The 20,014-nt window shown below is 43.1% G+C and overlaps 1 protein-coding gene across 1 annotated transcript; it reads right to left on the bottom strand.

Moving 5' to 3' along the window:
* Window positions 1-1,221: 1,221 nt before the first annotated feature.
* Window positions 1,222-5,890, bottom strand: TSPYL5 (TSPY like 5). The gene is made up of 2 exons (XM_049853890.1): window positions 3,595-5,890; window positions 1,222-3,395 (listed from the first exon to the last, which is right to left on the bottom strand). Exon 1 carries the CDS (start codon window positions 5,808-5,810, stop codon window positions 4,551-4,553), a length of 1,260 nt encoding a protein of 419 aa, XP_049709847.1. The 5' UTR covers window positions 5,811-5,890; the 3' UTR covers window positions 1,222-3,395; window positions 3,595-4,550.
* Between the last annotated feature and the right edge of the window lie 14,124 nt (window positions 5,891-20,014).

Genomic DNA, 20,014 nt, shown 5'->3' with positions numbered 1-20,014 from the left:
TTCCTGAATTTTTAGGGACCATTCGCCCACTCAGTGCTTAATGAGCACTTACTGTGTGTAAACCACTAAGCTACAAGAATACAAAAATAATTGACATGTTGTATGCCATAGAGTCAATTCTCTCTCAGAGCGACCCTACAGGACACAGTAGAACTGCCCCACAGGGTTTCCTAGGCTACTCTCTTTACAGATCACCCGGTCTTTTCTTCCCACAGAGGGACTGGTGGGTTTGAACCCTTGACGTTTTGGTTAGCAGCCAATTGCTTTAACCATTGTACCACTAGGGTTCCTTGATTAAGACAGTGCTTGCCACTGTTATTCTGTGACCTCAAGGATCTCATGGTCTGTAACCGGAGCAGCCAGGTAAACATGTAAGTACAAGACAGCATGTTAGGTTCTGTACGTTGAAGAGTGGAGAAAATATCGTGGAAATGAAGAGACTAATTCAGCCTTGAGTATCTGAACTGTATCTGAGTACCTGCGAGGGGCTGCAGGGCTTGCAGGTACAGCATGGGCGTCCATACCGCCTGGGGCACAGCACACAGGGGCAGTGGGGGAAAGTTAGTGACGAGGACAAGAGGAACTTGGTAAAAGTTAGGGCTAAAATGTGGGTTAGCTGGGCAGCCAATAGAAGGATGGCTATCATCAATTGTGAAACATTAGATAAATAAAAATCAATAAGTTCAAAGACAGAAAAACAATGCCCTTATCACTGGGTTTTTGGGTTTTATCCATCATCATTGGAGGTGGCTATTATGCCAACTTCTGATTCTGAAAATTGGTAACTAAAGGGAAGGAATTAAGCACTTACACTGCTTTTTTAAGAGTAACTGTAGTTGATCTGCACATAGTGAGGGAAAGGTCTTCTTTATAGGAAAATACCAGCTAAAATATCTAAAAGAAATGATAGCATTAGTCCAACAGGGCCTTGCCAGTCATTTCCCCGGCTATTTGATGTGTGGTTCACAAACCACCACACGTGCATCACCCAAAGTCCGTTAGAAATGTAGAATCTCAGGTTCCACCCCAGACCACTGAATCAGAATTCATATTATAACAGGAGTCCCGCATGATTTAGATGCACTCTAAAATTTGAGAAGCAGCAAGTCCCCATTGGAATCATCTAGAAAGCCTGTTAAAAACAAGACTATTGGGCCTCCCAGAACTACAAAATCTCAATCTCTGGGAAGGGCCCGGGAATGAGGCCCTTAATAAGCTTCTAAGACCATCTTTACATACCCTGTCACACCAGAATCTCAAGCTTGGGACTCACTTGTATCTAGGCCAATGCATATATCCCCTCAACTACCCAATCTCTGCTTAAACCACCTTCCCATTCTCTTTTGAAAATAAGAAATATAACAGATACAGGCTTTTATTTTTCTATCATGCATGTAAGCTTACAACTATTTACAGTTTAAGAATACAGAAATAATTACATTATCACCAAGGTTTCAAATTCTCCAGTAAGACAACCCATTACTGACTACTTCTGGGAGGTTATTTTCACAGAACACAGCAACATTTTCCAAATTATACTTCTCAGACAGGAGCTGTACTAAGAGAGACTAGGACAAGTTGATAACACTCCTAAAAGACAAAGAAGCCTCCATATTACACAGGAAAAAAGAGACTGATATTCTGAAGAAGGATCTCAACTAAGCGCCTGATCGTATCAAGAGTCTTCAAAGAATTTCAGAACAGAACAGTCTTTCTCTTCTTTTGTGGATGCAGGGGGGAGGGAGCATCTTCTTTGCCTCTTTTGGAGACTCTTTGTTAATTCTGAAGACTTGCGCTTTTAAGGCCCATCTCTGGAACTTCATTCCATAACATTAAAGGCAAAAGTCAGACCTGATGTGATAATAACAATACAACCCATCACTACCATCACCAAAACCAGTGTCCCAATCGCCCAGAGCAGTCACAGTTGAACTGGTACAGTGTCTTGGACTTTTGATAACCAATCCAGCACAGAGAGGGGGACACGGATGAAACAAGGTTGATCATACCTGATAACTGATGTAGCTAAGTGATGGGCACACTTCTGTGCATGTCTGAAAAAATCTATAATAATGAACCACAAGTTAAAATAGTTAAATTTTTTTTAAAAAGCAGACATGTATACTCTATTTTCCCGTTAGGCAAAAATGGAGGCAGTGGTAAGATTTTTACTTGGAAGTGAAATAAGCAGCATACAGCATTCACCTTCCACATAACAAGGCAACACCTAGAACAAGAGAAAAAGCACTCAAAACAACATTATTCTGTTTCTGGTTTGTTTCTGTGATTTACCAGATCCACTAGTGATGAGAAAGACTAGGCAAAACTTCGGGCACACCCTCTTCGAGGCATCCTATTTTAACCCACTGCCGTTGAGTCAATTCCAACTCATAGCAACCCTTTAGGGCAGAGTAGAACTGCCCTACAGGGTTTCCAAGGCTATAAATCCTCATGGAAGCAGACTGCCACATCTTTCTCCCGCTAATCTGCTGGTGGGTTTGAACTGCCAACCTTTCGGTTAGCAGCCGAGTGTTTAACCACCGTGCCACCTATTTTTAAGCACCTTTTAATTCTCTCATCCCAATCCTGGGAAGGCCTGTCCCTGTTCCATCACTGAGAGATAGCCCTGTACTCCCAGAAGCCTCTCAAGCCATTTCTATCCTTTCCCAGCCCAAGCCCCAGGCTTATTCCTGCCTCTACATTTTTTCTCTCATTCCCCTGCCTAGCACACCCTCTTTACAACTTTGAGTCAAGGCTTACCAGACCCTGAGGAACTTAGAATAAGGTCTTCCATAAGGAAAGGGAAGTTAGGGGGCAGGCAGGTATAGGTACAGTCCTACCTCCCCACCCTCAGGGATGAGAGGGAAAGAGGGCAGTCAAGCCTGGGCAGGGAGGGCCCAGCTCAGCTTTCACACCCCCTAGTAATGATCCTGAAGACACAGAGAAGATTCTGCCCACCCTTCTCCCCAGGTCCCAGAACAGAGCATTGGGACCCCCATACTGGAGACTAAGGCCTGTTCCTTATGGGTATTCAAGCAAAGAGAGCAAAAGGACTGCTGAGATTGGAGAAGCTGGGGGCTGAGGGCTCAGATGACCAGAAGCTACCACAGAGAACACTGCAGTGGGAGGCACCTGGGCTTAAAGGGCATACACACAAGAAAATGTCTGAACAAGAGTAAACATGAGCTCACAACACTGCTGCCCTGGGGTTCATAATTCTAACAGATGCATAAGCAGGCAAAGAATTTCCAGCTTCAGAATTGTGGATTGAGTCCAGGAGTCAGGACCAGGGTCTGACCACAGGCCACTTGGCCTTCCGGCTTTCTCCATCTTCTTTTAGCCCAAAGTCTGTGTGCAGAGTATGTGCGCGTAATGAGTCCAAGCTGTCCCCATACCTGTGTGTAGGGGAAGGAAAGGGGAGAAAGAGGGTAAGTCAGGAGGTATAGAGGTTGGCGATGAAAACAAGTAGAGACAGACCCACAGATCAGAAATACCACTTCCCTGGGACCCCACCATGGCACCCCGATTATGTCTGGGGAAGGGAAGGGGGAGTTAAGATATCTAGATTCTGTGTGGACCAGTCTCCACCCTCACCTGTATCCACAGCACGATGACAGCGATGACATGTCCACACATACCAGCCCACCCGTCTGGCAGCCAGTAAAATTTCTAGAAGGCTGGGGTGGATAGGTGTGTGTCTCATGCACTGGCAGGGCGTCTAAGTCCACAAGTAATTCCTGAAGTCCTTCTTGACCAGGAAGCCAACTGGGGATGACGGCAACCTAAACAAAACTCAGTGGCCTGAAAATGATGGGACATGGCACAGGTCTCAACAAAGGTTCAACAGTAGAAGGGGCCAGAGGATCAGGAAGAGGCATGATGGTGTAGAACACATGGCATACTGCTCCTCGCCCTTAACCTCATCCATGCCCAGCAGCCAAACACCCATTCTTCAGTGTCCAGCAGGGTGGGCAGCATGGACTCCTGGCCAAAGCCAGGTATCCAGTAGGTGGCAGCATGACTGCTGTCCCAGGGCCATGGAACTCTCAGTTCTGGCTGATGGTCAATACCATGTGCACTGGTTTTACTGTACAGCATTAACAGAGAAGCTTGCCAGAGATCGCATGCATGGCCAGCATGAACACCAAGGCCAGCAAGTCACTAGCCTTGATGGAACAGAGCTTGAGGATGTACTGGTCCTGCTGGAGGCTGACTCGTGAGTGTCTGTGTTAAAGATAGGTGGGAAAGGTGGGAACCAAGAACGGGGTCCAGGTGATGTAGATAAAGGCAGCACACATCTGAAGCACCATGGGCTTAGCATATAAACAGCATGTGAGATCACATAACATGTAACACTAATGTAAAAACGCATGAAGGCCACAGGAAGGCAAAAGAACATGATCGGAAAGTCCATATTCTTGTAACTAAGGGTAGTGAAGGTCCAAAGGGGCTATGGTGCACCAAGGCCAAACATGAAGAGACAGCAGATGGCCAAGTACATGTCATCAGCCAAGCACAGGTCCAGCAGGAGGTATGAGAATTGTGCAGGATCAGTTGTGCTGGTTTACACCTGGGAATTCCACTGCCTGCTTTGCTGGACTTCGCCTGACCTCCTTTCCTTTCTCTCCAAGAGCCCCTTCATTTGTAAAATAGTACTGCAGAGGATTGGGCCACAGATCCTCATTGATTATCTCAACAATTTTGTCAGACTCAATAGAGCTGTGGTTTGAAAACCACGCAAAAAAGCTACAGCTGTTGTCTGTGTTCCCCTCGCTTAGGGACTGGAGATCATGGCCTGGGAGCCATTGGATTGGAGTAGAACGACACATCACCTGACCTAAAGGGCCACACCCATATTCCTTGATGAGCACCTTATTTTGGAAATAGGGGTTGCTCACAAAGTAGAACTTGATCTTGTAGCCCAATCTGGCAAGGCCAAGCTCCTCCACCTCCAACCTGTTCATGTAGCAGAGTACCTCTTTATCTTGGTTGCTCAGAAAGGATGATAGCTGGGGGTGGTTCTGAAACACTTGCACCCAGAAGCCCGGGATATTCTGGATAAGGAGGTTCCTGCGCTCTAAGTGGTACAGTCGCAATCGACCAAACTTGCGCGAGAGGCGAAGGTAGGCTCTGTCCGCCTGGGCATTCATGGTCTCCAGCTTCAGTTGGACACTCTCCAGGGTGCCCATGCTACCGCCTGCGGCCTGGGGCCCTGGCCCTGCACCATTCTCCACCTTCTTCTCCTCCATCACCGAGGCAGAGGCACACTCCCCAGTGGTCCCTTTCTTCACCAGCCCACCAACTATCGCCTGGGGCCCCCTCCCCGCTCTGCAACAGGTTTCTGGGGCCTTCTTCCTAGCAATGCCACGCCGATTTCCAACCCGAGGGCCGTTTTTCGGCCTTGCCACAGTTCCCACCGTTCCCACGAAGACGGTGTCTCTTTCCAGGCGCTCCGAGAGAGGTGGGACCCTCTCCAGGTCGGCCCTGGGGGCGCCCTGCCCGCTACCCCCCGCAGCTCGGGCCCGCAGCGCGAGGCCACAGTCCGGGGGGAGCTGGCAGGCCCCCTCCTCCCAGCGGCGGCGGGGAAGCGCGGGCGCAGCAGTTTCCAGGCCACCCCGACCCGCGCCAGCCTGCACCTGTGCCTCCTTGGTTTCCTCCCCCTCCGTGCTTTCCTCCCGGAGCTCCGGGCACTGTGGAGGGTCCAGGTCGCGCGCAGCGTCGTCAGGAGCAGGGCGAACTCGGGCTTTGGCACGGGCTTTGCCCCGGCTTTTGCCACGAGAGGACTTTTTACTTCTACTTCGGCCGCTCATGTTGGCTGCGGAAGCGTCTTCAAAGCCACGCTGAGGTCCGGCCGCCCCTCGCGCCAGCTAGCGGTCCCTAGCGAGCGGGCTTCTCCATGGTAACCGTCGACGTCACCAATGTACGACTATACCTTCGCGCGAGGTCTGGCTGCGCCCGGTGATTGGCTCCGCCGCCTCTGCATCTGCGCATGAGCCCATCCTCATTGAAAGCCCCTACCGCCATCTCTCCCCAACTAGCTTTCACAGGAAGTTCTCTCTCTTGTTGTCCTGGATTTTGCTTGCCTTTAGTTTCTTCGCATTGATCTCAGTTGTGCCCTCAGACCATTGAATACGTCTAATTCCTCCAATACAAGACAACCTGAAGACAGCCATTACATCCATCCCTCCATCATCTATTTTCTTCTAAACATCTTCAGTTCCTTCGGCTATGTTTTGGACATCTGTCATAATGTAACTGCCATTGGACTCCGTGTCTCTCCGTGAAAGCCTTTGCTGAGGGATTTGCCCCGATAGATTAACTCCAGAGAGCCTAATCATGGGTGCCATAATGCCAGCCTAGGAAGTAATTGGATACATGGTGGGATGTTAATAATAAATATAAAAAATAATAGTTAATATTTTTTAAGTATCCCCATATACCAGGCACTTTATTAGATGCTTTATATGCACTATCTCAATTTATGAGGGAGGTACTGTTATCATTGCCATTTTCCAGGTAAGAAAACTGAGGCTCAGAGGTGCCAAGAAACATTCCCAAGATTTCACCGTCAGCGATGGAAGCAAATTCAAGCCCAAATCTCTCTGACCCCATTAAAAAAAGAAAAGAAAAGAGTTGCTATCGAGTCCAACTGCACTCCATAGGGTTTTCAATGGCTGATCTTTCAGAGGTAGACCGCCAAGTCTTTCTTCCAAGGCACCTGTGGGTGGACTCTGGTTAGCAGCAGAGCCCATTACTCATTTGTATTGCCCCCAGAGTCTTTGTTTTATATTCACAAGTGACAGTTTCTTCCTGCTCAGCTGCAAATGCGCTAGCTGTAATGAAGGCCAGTCTTGCCTGTTAATGAACAGGCATCGGTGAAGCACCTACTCAGCGTGGGTGCGTTGGCAAGTCCTTGAACTGCTTCAGACCTAGTTTACAAAACTGGGCTATCAGTATATATGACAAAAAGTGAAGGCCACTAGTCAGAGCTCCTTTCAGCTCTGTTGTCAAAAGGCTTAATCTCCCATCAGCATCTTCGTCACTTAATGCTCACCCATGGCTAAGCCACTGTAGGATTAACATAGGCCAGGCCACTGCCAGTGGTGTTTAATATACAGTCCGCAATGAGCAGGTTGTGGCAAAGAGATAAGCATTATGTGAAGGGAAACACCTTGTATAAAGGGACATACTCTCTGGCCCAGGTCACTCAGCCCCTATGGCTTCTGTACTTAAGAGGCTGGTCTCTGCTGCTGACTGAACTGTTGGTTTTCTGCTCAGGTATTAATATTTAATTTTATATGGGACGGTAACTTGGGTTTCCAATTCGATAGTAAACTATGTAGGCTTAGGGACTGTGTCTCTTTCTGCTTTTCTTCCTCAGAACACCTAGCAAGGGGCCTTGTACATATTAGTATTTCTAATAATAGAAGCTCATATTTATTTTGGACATTATATGGCATCATGTCTTAACTCACTTGATCGCCACAAGTACCCCATGGGGCAGGTGTGGTTATTGCTCACATCTTAGAGATAACGTTACTGCCACACAAAAAGATTCAGTAACTCACCCAAGATCTTACAGCTAATAAACCATTTTAGCCCAGGCAATCTGACTCCAGAACCCATGCTCATAACCACTACCTCATGATGTAACATTATAGCTTGAGAGGTTGAAATTCCAAACTCTTGTGGGTAAAATACTTTTCACACTTTTCAGAAATTTATATATATAAACCTAAAAAACCCAAACCCAGTGCCGTCGAGTTGATTCTGACTCATAGCGACTGTATAGGACAGAGTAGAACTGCCCCATAGAGTTTCCAAGGAGTGCATGGTGGATTTGAACTGCTGACCCTTTGGTTTGCAGCCATAGCACTTAACCACTACTCCACCAGGGTTTCCTTATATATAGAGACATATATATATATACACACAACACAGAGACACACACACATATATATATATCCCCCACACGTCTTTCAGTTTGTCATACTGTGGGGGCTTGCCTGTTGCTACGATGCTGGAAGCTAGGCTACTGGTATACAAATACCAGCAGGGTCACCCAAGGCAGACAGGTTTTAGCTGAGCTTCCAGACTAAGACAGACTAGGAAGAAGAACCCAGCAGTCTACTTCTAAAAAGAATTAGCCAGTGAAAACCTTATGAATAGCAGCAGAACATTGTCTGAAGTGCTGGGAGATGACCCCCTCAGGTTGGAAGGCACTCAAAAGACGACTGGGGAAGAGCTGCCTCCTCCAAGTAGAGTCAACCTTAATGGTATGGATAGAGTCAAGCTTTTGGGACCTTCATTTGCTGATATGGCACGACTCAAAACGAGAACAGCTGCAAATATCCATTAATAATTGGAACATAGAATTACAAAATATGAATCTAGGTAAGTTGGAAATCATTAAAAATTAAATGGAACACATAAACATCGATAGCCTAAGCATTAGGGAGCTGAAATGGACTGGTACTGGCATTCAACTGTCCAATGAATCAGACAATCATTTGGTCTGCTATGCTGGGGAATGACAAATTGAAGAGGAATGGCATTGCATTCATCGTCAAAAAGAATGTTTCAAGATCTATCCTAAAGTACAATGCTTTCAGTGACAGGATAATATCCATACGCCTACAATGAAGCCCAGCTAATACAGCTATTATTAAAATTCACGCACCAACCAAAGGCCAAAGATGAAGAAATTAATGATTTTTACCAACTTCCGCAGTCTAAAATTGATTAAACATGCAATCAAGATGCATTGATAATTACTGATGATTGGAATTCAAAAGTCAGAAACCAAGGATCAGTAGTTGGAAAATATGGCCTTGGTGATAGAAACGATGCCAGAAAATGCATGATAAAATTTTGCAAGACCAACGACTTCTTCACTGCAAATACCTTTTTTCAACAACATAAACGGCGACTATACACACGGATCTCGCCAGATGGAATACACAGGAATCAAATCAACTATATCTGTGGAAAGAGATGATGGAAAAGCTCAATATCATCAGTTGGAACAAGACCAGGGGCTGATTGTAGAACTTGCTCATAGGCAAGTTCAATTTGAAGCTGAAGAAAATTAGAAACAAGTCCAGAGAGCCAAAATACGACCTTGAGTATATCCCACCTGAATTTAGAGACCATCTCAAGAATAGATTTGACGCATTGAACACTAATGACCAGATGAATTGTGGGATGACATCACACGTGAAGAAAACAAGAGATCATTAGAAAGAACAGGAAATAAAGAAAAGACCAAAAGGGATGTCGGAAGAGACTCTGAAACTTGCTCTTGAATGTCAGGAAGCTAAAGCAAATGGAAAAATTGATGAAGTAAAAGAGCTGAACAGAAGATTTCAAAGGGCAGATCGAGAAGACAAAGTAAAGTATTATAATGACATGCACAAAGACTTAGATTTAGAAAACCAAAAGGGAGAAACACGCTCAGCATTTCTCAAGCTGAACGAACTGGGGAAAAAATTCAAGCCTCCAGTTGCAGTATTGAAGGATTCTGTGGGGAAAACATTGAACAATGCAAGAAGCTTCAAAAGAAGATGGAAAGAATACACAGAGTTACTGTGCCAAAAAGAACTGGTCGACATTCAACCATTTCAGGAGGTAGCATATGATCAGGAACCAATGGTACTAAAGGAAGAAGTCCACGCTACACTGAACGCTGCATTGGCGAAAAACAAGGCTGCAGGAATTGACAGAATACCAACTGAGATGTTTAACAAACTGATGCAGCACTGAAAGTGCTCACTCGTCTATGCCAAGGAATTTGAAACCAACTGGAAGAGGCCCATATTTATGCCTATTCCAAAGAAAGGTGATCCAACCAAATGCAGAAATTATTGAACAATATCATTAATATCACACACAAGTAAAATTTTGTTGAAGATCATTCAAAAGTGGTTACAGCAGTAGATAGACAGGGAACTTCCAGAAATTCAAGCTGGATTCAGAAGAGGTTGTGGAGCAAGGGTTATCATTGCTGATGTCAGATGGATCCTGGCTGAAGGCAGAGAATAACAGAAAGATGTTTTATTGACTATGTAAAAGCATTCAACTGTGTGGATCATAGCAAATTATGGATAACATTGGAAAGAATGGGAATTCCAGAACACAAATGTGCTCATGAGGAACCTGTACATAGATCAAGAATAGAACAAGGGGATACTGCATGGTTTAAAGTCAGGAAAGGTGTGCGTCAGGGTTGTATCCCTTCACTATGCTTATTCAATCTGTATGCTGAGTAGATAATCAAAAAAACTGGACTATATGAAGAAGAATGGGGCATCAGGATTGGAGGAAGACTCATTAACAACCTGTGATATGCAGATGACACAGCCTTCCTTGCTGAAAGTGAAGAGGACTTGAAACACTTACCGATGAAGATCAAAGACCACAGACTTCAGTATCAATTACACCTCAACATAAAGAAAACAAAAATCCTCATGACTGGACCGATAAGCAAAAGCATGATGAAGGGAGAAAAGATTGAGGTTCTCAAGGATTTCATTTTATTTGGATCAACAATCAACACCCATGGAAGCAGCAGCCAGGGAATTAAATGATGCAATGCATTCAGCAAATCTCCTGCAAAAGACCTCTTTAAAGAGTTAGAAAGCAAAGATGCCACCTTGAAGACTAAGGTGCACCTGACCCAAGCCATGGTGTTTTCAATCACTTCCTATGCATGCAAAAGCTGGACAATGAATAAGGAAGACCAAAGAAGAATTGATGCCTTTAAATTATGGGGTTGGGTAAGAATATTGAATATACCTTGGATTGCCAGAAAAATGAACAAATCTGTCTTGGAAGAAGTATAGCCAGAATGGTCCTTAGATGGCGAGACTATGTCTCACATACTCTGGGCATGTCATCAGGAGGGGCCAGTCCCTGGAGAGAAGTACATCATGCTCGGTAGAGGGTCAGTGAAAAAGAGGAAGACCCTCAATGAGATGAACTGACACAGTAGCTGCAACGATGGGCTCAAGTATAACAATAATTGTAAGGATGGCACAGGACTGGGCACATGTTTCAGTGTTTTGTTCTATTGTACATAGGGTAGCTATGAGTCAGAACTGACTGGACACCACCTAACAACAACATATACTTGGTTGTAATCTTTACAGAGGCACATCACCAGGTTTTTCTCCCGTAGAGCTGTTGGGTGGGTTCAAACCACCAACCTTTGGGTTAACAGCTGAGGGCTTAACCATTGTACCACAAAGGTTCCTTATTTCATCATTAGCAAATATTTACAAAAAACTCACAAAAACCCTTTTCAAAATATTTTGAATAACCTTCACTTTGTTCCCTGAAAATTGTGCTTCCTCATTTCCTTTTAAGGTCCATTTTCCTCAAACCATTGAAATGAACAACCTGGGGAAAAGACATTCCATCATCCAATCCATTTCCCAGCCAAGGGAACATTCCTCACAGTTTCTCGTGTAAAGCTTTAGGATCCCAGGCTGGACATATTTTAGTCACAGGGCTTTTCTCTTCTTTACTAAGAAGATACTTGGTTTTTTTCCATGACAGTGAGTATTGCTTACTGTGTGGAATTTTGCCAACCAAGCCTACTAGGTTATGGGAGGGCATAGAAAAGATGGAGTTGTCATAGGAAATATTTTAAAAGCTAACCAAACCCTTTACCATCGGATCGCTTCCAACTCACAGTGACCGTTAGTAGGGAAGAGGAAAAAAATCTGCTCTTTGGTAAATTTCAAGACTATTTAAAATTGATAATGCAAGAAATGTGCATAACTTCACCCCAGTTTCCCCCAAAAGAACAAAATTTTATAGTAAAACCAAAAAAAGAAAAAAACAAAACCTGATGCCATCCGGTCAATTCCGACTCATAGTGACCCTATGAGACAGAGTAGAACTGCCCCACAGGGTTTCCAAGGAGTGGCTGGTGGATTCAAACTGCCTACCTTTTGGTTAGCAGACAAACACTTAACCACTGAGCCACCAGGGCCCCATAGTAGATCACCTAAATCACTTAAGTCCATATAAGATAAGCAGCTATATTTCTAGATCTGTTTTTCCTTTTTACCTTGAAACGTTCTCCCATTAAAATTAGATCTTTAGGCGAAGGCTTTGTCCTAGAGAAGAGAAAATGCCAAAGAACCAAGCAAAAAGAATTCAGCAAGTCAAATTCTTTATTTTGAATTCCAAAATAGGCTCTTGAGAGGAGAAGATACAATAACATTAAAAGAGAAAAGATTTTTATAGTTCTTCAAAGGCAAATTCTGGAACTAAGAACATAGAGCTTATAATATAAATGTGTGATGATATAAGAGCTATTTCTCTACCACACAAAGGGGAGATAAGACTCTTTTCTGGGCTAGGGTTGAGGAGCTTGGAGAAGATTCAGAGTGAATAGTTGGTGTAATATCTTGAGAAAGGAGTTCTCACAGTGAGCCCCTACAGGAGTCAAAACCCTTGATAGAGACTACCTTCCTTGGATAAGATAGAGATCTGAGAGTAACAACCACTAGTTTCCAACTTGTTAACTAGAATTCAGACAAGAAGTCCTCTTAGAGAGCTCCACCAACATAGGCATCTGTCATTGTTGTTAGGTGCCATTGAGTCGATTCCGACTCATAGCGACCCTATGCACAACAGAATGAAATGCTGACCGGTCCTGAGCCATCCTTCCAATCGTTATGCTTGAGCTCACTGTTGCAGCCATTGTGTCAATCCATCTAGTTGAGGGTCTTCCTCTCTTCCGCTGACCCTGTACTCTGCCAAGCATGATGTCCTTCTCCAGGGATTGATCCCTCCTGACAACATGTCCAAAGTATGTAAGATGCAGTCTCGCCATTCTTGCTTCTAAGGAGCATTCTGGTTTTACTTCTTCTAAGACAAATTTGTTCGTTCTTTTGGCAGTCCATGGTATATTCAATATTCTTCACCAACACCACAATTCAAAGGCATCAATTCTTCTTCAGTCTTCCTTATTCATTGTCCAGCTTTCACATGGATATGATGTGATTGAAAATACCACGGCTTGGGTCAGGTGCACCCTAGTCTTCAAGGTGACATCTTTGCTCTTCAACACTTTGAAGAGGTCCTTTGCAGCAGATTTATCCAATGCAACGGGTCTTTTGATTTCTTGACTGCAGCTTCCATGGCTGTTGATTGTGGGTCCAAGTAAAATGAAATCCTTGACAACCTCAATCTTTTCTCCGTTCATCAAAATATTACTCATTGGTCCAATTGTGAGGATTTTTGTTTTCTTTATGTTGAGGTGCAATCCATACTGAAGGCTGTGGTCTTTGATCTTTATTAGTAAGTGCTTCAAGTCCTCTTCACTTTCAGCAAGCAAAGTTGTGTCATCTGCATAATGCAGGTTGTTAATGAGTCTTCCTCCAATCCTGATGGCCCATTCTTCTTCATATAGTCCGGCTTCTCGTATTATTTGCTCAGCATACAGATTAAATAGGTATGGTGAAAGAATACAACCCTGATGCACACCTTTCCTGACTTTAAACCAATCAGTATCCCCTTGTTCTGTCCGAACAACTGCCTCTTGATCTATGTAAAGGTTCCTCATGAGCACAATTAAGTGTTCTGGAATTCCCGTTCTTCGCAATGTTATCCATAGTTTGTTATGATCCAAACAGTCGAATGTCTTTGCATAGTCAATAAAACACAGGTAAATATCCTTCTGGTATTCTTTGCTTTCAGCCAGGATCTGTCTGACATCAGCAATGATATCCCTGGCTCCACGTCCTTTTCTGAAACCGGCCTGAATTTCTGGCAGTTCCCTGTTGATACACTGCTGCAGCCGCTTTTGAATGATCTTCAGCAAAATTTTGCTTGTGTGTGATATTAATGATATTGTTCTATAATTTCCACATTCAGTTGGATCACCTTTCTTTGGAATAGGCATAAATATGGATCTCTTCCAGTCAGTTGGCCAGGAAGCTGTCTTCCATATTTCTTGGCATAGATGAGTGAGCACCTCCAGCGATGCATCTGTTTGTTGAAACATCTCAATTGATATTCCATCAATTCCTGGAGCCTTGTTTTTCGCCAGTGCCTTCAGAGCAGCTTGGACTTCTTCCTTCAGTACCATCAGTTCCTGATCATATGCCACCTCTTGAAATGTTTGAACATCGACGAATTCTTTTTGCTATAATGACTCTGTGTATTCCTTCTATCTTCTTTTGATGCTTCCTGCATCACTAATGTTTCCCCATGGAATCCTTCACTATTGCAACTCGAGGCTTGAATTTTTTCTTCACTTCTTTCAGCTTGAGAAATGCCAAGTGTGTTCTTCCCTTTTGGTTTTCCATCTCCAGCTCTTTGCACATGTCATTATAATACTTTACTTTGTCTTCTCGAGATGCCCTTTGAAATCTTCTGTTAGTTCTTTAACTTCATCAGTTCTCCCTTTTGCTTTAGCTGCTCAATGTTTGAGAGCAAGTTTCAGAGTCTCCGCTGACATCCATTTTGGCCTTTTCTTTCTTTCCTGTCTTTTCAATGACCTCTTGCTTTCTTCATGTATGATGTCCTTGATGTCATTCCGCAACTTGTTTGGTCTTCAGTCACTAGTGTTCAATGTGTCAAATCTTCAGATGGTCTCTAAATTCAGGTGGAATGTACTCAAGGTCACATTTTGGCTCTCATGGACTTCCTCTGATTTTCTTCAGTTTCAGCTTGAAATTGCATATGAGCAATTGATGGTCTATTCCACAGTCGGCCCCTGGCCTTGTTCTGACTGATGATATTGAGCTTTTGCATCGTCTCTTTGCACAGATGTAATCAATTTGATTTCTGTGTGTTCTGTCTGGTGAGATCCATGTGTATAGTCGGCGTTTATGTTGGTGAAAGAAGGTATTTGCAATGAAGAAGTCGTTGGTCTTGCAAAATTCTATCATTTGATCTCGGGCATTGTTTCTATCACCAAGGCCATGTTTTCCAACTACTGATCCTTCTTCTTTGTTCCCAACTTTCGCATTCCAATCACCAGTAATTATCAATGCATCTGATTGCATGTTCAATCAATTTCAGACTGCAGCAGCTGATAAAAATCTTCTATTTCTTCATCTTTGGTCTTAGTGGTTGGTGCGTAAATTTGAATAATAGTCGTATTAACTGGTCTTCCTTGTAGGCGTATGGATATTTTCCTATCACTGACAGTGTTGTACTTCAGGATAGATCTTGAAATATTCTTTTTGACGATGAATGCAACACCGTTCCTCTTCGAGTTGTCATTCCCAGCATAGTAGACTACATGATTGTCTGATTCAAAATGGCCAATACCAGTCCATTTCAGCTCACTAATGCCTAGGATATCGATGTTTATGCATTTTATTTCATTTTTATGATTTCCAATTTTCCTAGATTCATACTTAATACGTTCCAGGTTCTGATTATTAATGGATGTTTACAGCTGTTTCTTCTCATTTTGAGTCGTGCCACATCAGCAAATGAAGGTCCCGAAAGCTTTACTCCATCCATGTCATTAAAGTCGACTCCACTTTGAGGAGGCAGCTCTTCCCCAGTCATCTTTTGAGTGCCTTCCAACCTGGGGGGCTCATCTTCCAGCACTATATCAGGCAGTGTTCCACTGCTATTCATAAGGTTTTCACTGGCTAATGCTTTTCAGAAATAGACTGCTGGCTTCTTCTTCCTAGTCTGTCGTATTCTGGAAGCTCAGCTGAAACCTGTCCTCCATGGGTGACCCTGCTGGTATCTGAATACTGGTGGCATAGCTTCCAGCATCACAGCAACATGCAAGCCCCCACAATACAAAAAGCAGACAGACACGTGGGGGACATCTAGAATAGGCATCTAGGATAGTCTAAAAGTGTGTATAGTCTATGTGTTGACAAAGGAAGTTTTGAAATGGCCTGCCCCACCCACCAAGCACCCAACTCCCAATTTCTCAAGGTCCTAGAATGGAGTGGAAGAGCATACATTCATTTCCCATGTTTACTGGAGAGAACATGGAGGTTGGCTAAGAGCAGGTGGGGAGTCCAGTCAAGCCTTGCAATGTAGGCACAGAGGATGCGGAATAAAGGACCTGGTGATTAGAGACCATGGGGGACATATGAAGCTTCAGCAGTAGACAAAATGGAAGTAAAAGTACATTCCAAAGACCAGGCAAGGCCAGCTAAACCTCAGCCAAGACCAGCAAAGACAGAAGACAAGATGCACACCAGACATCCATCCATCAGTGATAGGATGACCCTTAGTCCCCAGGGAAATGGAAAAAAGGAACAGGGAGGTTCCTAAATTGACTAAATTACCTAAAAAAAAAAAAAAAAAAACTGGAATTTAAAAATGTTAAGTGACCAAGTCACTTCAATTGGCAAGTTTAATTTCACCTTAATTCTGAAAATTGTTGTAACTATGAAAATTCATACTCACTACAATAGTATGACCAAGATTAGGCCTAGTATCTGATAGCTTTAGCCATACAACAACAAAGGTAAAAAAGCTTGAGATAGAGATGAGTTTAAAACTCCTTAGAAGAGAAGTCACATTGATAACTTCAGAAGATAGCAGAAGATATTTTAAAAATGCCTCAAGAGACATGGTTATGATTGCAAAAATCAATAAATTTTATCCATGAACCTCCCATCACCAAATTTGAGCATTTATTTTTACTACAATTTAGGGAGAAAATCCTAAAACAGAACTAAGCGACCCGCCCCCAAGAAAATCTTTCATGAATTGTCTATGGGACAAATTTAGAATTGTAGGTGCATCCTGTTTATTGCAATTATTGTTTTTAATACATAATTTAGTAATTTATCATTTGTATTCTTCTCCATTTGGGTTACATATACAAGCCTTTTATCTCCAACCAGATCAGAAGCCCTGTGAGGACAGGAGTTATATTTTATACTGACCATCCCTGAGTTACAAAGCGCAACTTGCTATTGTTTCATATATATAAGCTGCATAAAATCTTCTCCCTGAATTACACGAAAGCCACTCATGGACAACCAACCCTCATCTTTCCCAAACCAAAAACAAGCTGTTCTCAGTTGACACTACCACGTATTGTCTTAATGCAGAAAACAGTAGGATGAAAAGTCTCTCTCTTTTCTATTATCTTTTTTTTTTCTATCAAAGTTGTTCTGTGCTTTTTTTTTTTATTGTGCTTTAGGTGAAAGTTTACAGCTCAAGTTAATTTCTCATTAAAAAATTGATATACATAGTTTTTTGTCATTGGTTGCAATCCCCACAATGTGACAGCACACTCCCCCTTTCCACCCCAGTGTCTCTGTGTCCCTTTGACCATTTCCTGTCCCTTCCTGCCTTCTCATCCTGCTTTTGGACAGGAGCTGCCCATTTGGTCTCAGGTATTTGATTAAACTAAGAACCACTTTTCTCATGTATATTATTTTTTATTTTATAGGCCTATCTAATCTTTGTCTGAAGAGTGGGCTTCAGGAATGGTTTCAGTTCTGGGTTAACAGACTATCTGGGGGCCATTGTTTTTGGGGTTCCTCCAGTCTGTGTCAGACCATTAAGTCTGGTCTTTTTACATGAATTTGAGTTCTGCTCTAGAATTTTTCACCTACTCTGTCCTGGACTCTCTGTTGTGTTCCCTGTCAGGGCAGTCATTGGTGGTAGCCGGCACCACCTAATTCTTCTGGTATCAGGCTGGTGGAGTCTCTGGTTCATATGGTCCTTTATCCTTTGGGCTAGTATTTTCCTGGTGTCTTTGGTTTTCTTCATTTTCTTTTGCTGTACGTGGGATGTGACCAATAGATGCATCTTAGATGGCCGCTCGCAAGCTTTTAAGACCCTGGAGGCCACTCACCAAAGTGGGATGTAGAACACTTTCTTTATAAACTATGTTATCCCAACTGACCTAAATGTCTCCTGAAACTATGGTCCCCAGGACCCAGCTCCAGCTATTCCCTCCATCAGAGTGTTTGGATGTATCTAGGAAACTTCTTTGCTTTTGCTTTGGTTCAGTTGTGCTGAGTTCCCCTGTATTGTGTGTTGTCCTTCCCTTCACCAAAGTTGACCCTTGTCTACCACCTAGTTAGTGATTTACCGTCCCCCTCCCTCCCCACTCTTGTAACCATCAAAGAATGGTTTTTTTCTCTGTCTAAACAGTTCTTATAATAGTGGTCTCATACAATATTTCTCCTTTTGTGACGGACTTATTTCAAGCAGCATAATGCCCTCCAGATTCATCCATGCTGTAAGATGTTTCATGGAATCATCATTGTTCTTTCTCATTGCTTTGTATTCCATTGTGTGTATGTCATAATTGGTTTATCCATTCCTCTATGGATGGGCATTTAGGTTTTTTCCTTCATTTTGCTATTGTGAATATCAGTGCTGCAATGAACATGGGTGTGCATATGTCTATTCGTGTGATGCCTCTTATTTCTCTTGGGTATATTCCTAGAAGTGGGATTGCTGGATCGTATGGTATTTCTATTTCTAGCTTTTTAAGGAACTGCCATATTGTTTTCCAAAATGGTTGTATCTATTATCTCTTTTAATGTCACTCAGGAATGTTTGTTCATATCATACCCCTAGTTTTTATAGCTTTACTGTTCTCTTCCTGTAGGTACACCCCCTCTACTTTCCCAACTACAACTCATTAACAATACAGAAATATACTAGAGAAAGAAGTGAGGTTGGAAGATTTTCACTTGGAAGAATAACTTGGAGGAAATGATCCCAACACAAGCTAGATGTGAATCTTGGTCTATCCCAGAAAAAAGTCATTGAGAAAGGGCAACGGGGAAAACAGAAACTGGAGTCACCTCCACCTCGTATAGTCTAAGATCCTGCATGAATTACACGAGGATTTGAGAGTGAAGAGGAGAAGGCAGCCAGGGAGCTTCATGGAATTAGGGTCCCAGTAGGGGGCAGTGGTGATCCCTAGCATACTATCCAGCCAGGCAGCTATGGTGGTGAGAGGCGACAATGAGAATACTCCTTCCCATTATCAAGACCATCTCAACAAACCATTGATTCTCACAAAGGTAGGAATTTACATCAAGAGCATAGGAAAATGTGGACAAAACTAAAGTTAATTGAATTTTAAATTAATGAACAAATATCACGGGGTGAACTTTTTCAATTATATGCTGCAATCAACTAGTAAGTACTCATAAGCATGGGGTTTCATTCTCTCCATTTCATTTACCCAGGCCTGTTTAACTGAAGATACTCATCGCCTTCTAGAATTCGTGCCTTGGTTATTCATTCTGTATTTGTGTAACACCTGGTAGCAATAAGGCATTGTAAAAAATACTCAAATTAATAGTCAAGAAAAAAGAACAAAGGAAAAATGAGGACAGGAAAATTAGGAAAAAACAAAGCAGAGTGAAGTACCCAAATGCGTTCCATTGTGTCTCATACTTGCTAAAGGCAGGGTGCAGATTTGACTCTGACCTTTTATCCGCCAGTGCAAAAAGATATATTGGATGTGTTATAATATTTATAATGTTTGCAATATTAAAAAGGAGCCCTGGTGGCATAGTGGTTAAGCATTCGGCTGCTAACCGAAAGGTCTGCAGTTCAAACCCACCAGCCGCTCTGTGGGAGGAAGATGTGACAGTCTGCTTCTGTAAAGATTTACAGCTTCAGAAACCCTATGGAACAGTTCTATTCTGCTCTATAAGGTCACTGCAGAAACCCTGGTGGCGTAGTGGTTAAGTGCTACAGCTGCTACCCAAGAGGTCGGCAGTTCGAATCTGCCAGGCACCCCTTGGAAACTCTATGGGGCAGTTCTACTCTGTCCTGTAGGGTCGCTATGAGTCAGAATCGACTCGATGGTAGTGTTTTTTTTTTTTTTTTTAAAGTTCACTGTGATGATCAAGATTGTTTGTCAACTTGGCTGGGCCATGATTCTCATTGTTTTGGCAGTTATGTAATGTGGTTTGGCAGTTACACAATAATGTAGTTTGGCAGTTATGTAATGAGGTAATTTGGCAGTTATTAATGATGTAGTCATCCTCCATGATGTGATCTGATCTGATCAGCCTATCACTTGTAAGGGAAG

This window comes from Elephas maximus, chromosome 15 (assembly GCF_024166365.1).
Source record: "Elephas maximus indicus isolate mEleMax1 chromosome 15, mEleMax1 primary haplotype, whole genome shotgun sequence".
Lineage (NCBI taxonomy): Eukaryota > Metazoa > Chordata > Mammalia > Proboscidea > Elephantidae > Elephas > Elephas maximus.
The sequence above is the reverse complement of the archived record's forward strand: the minus strand, read 5'-3'. Positions and strand labels throughout refer to the sequence as shown.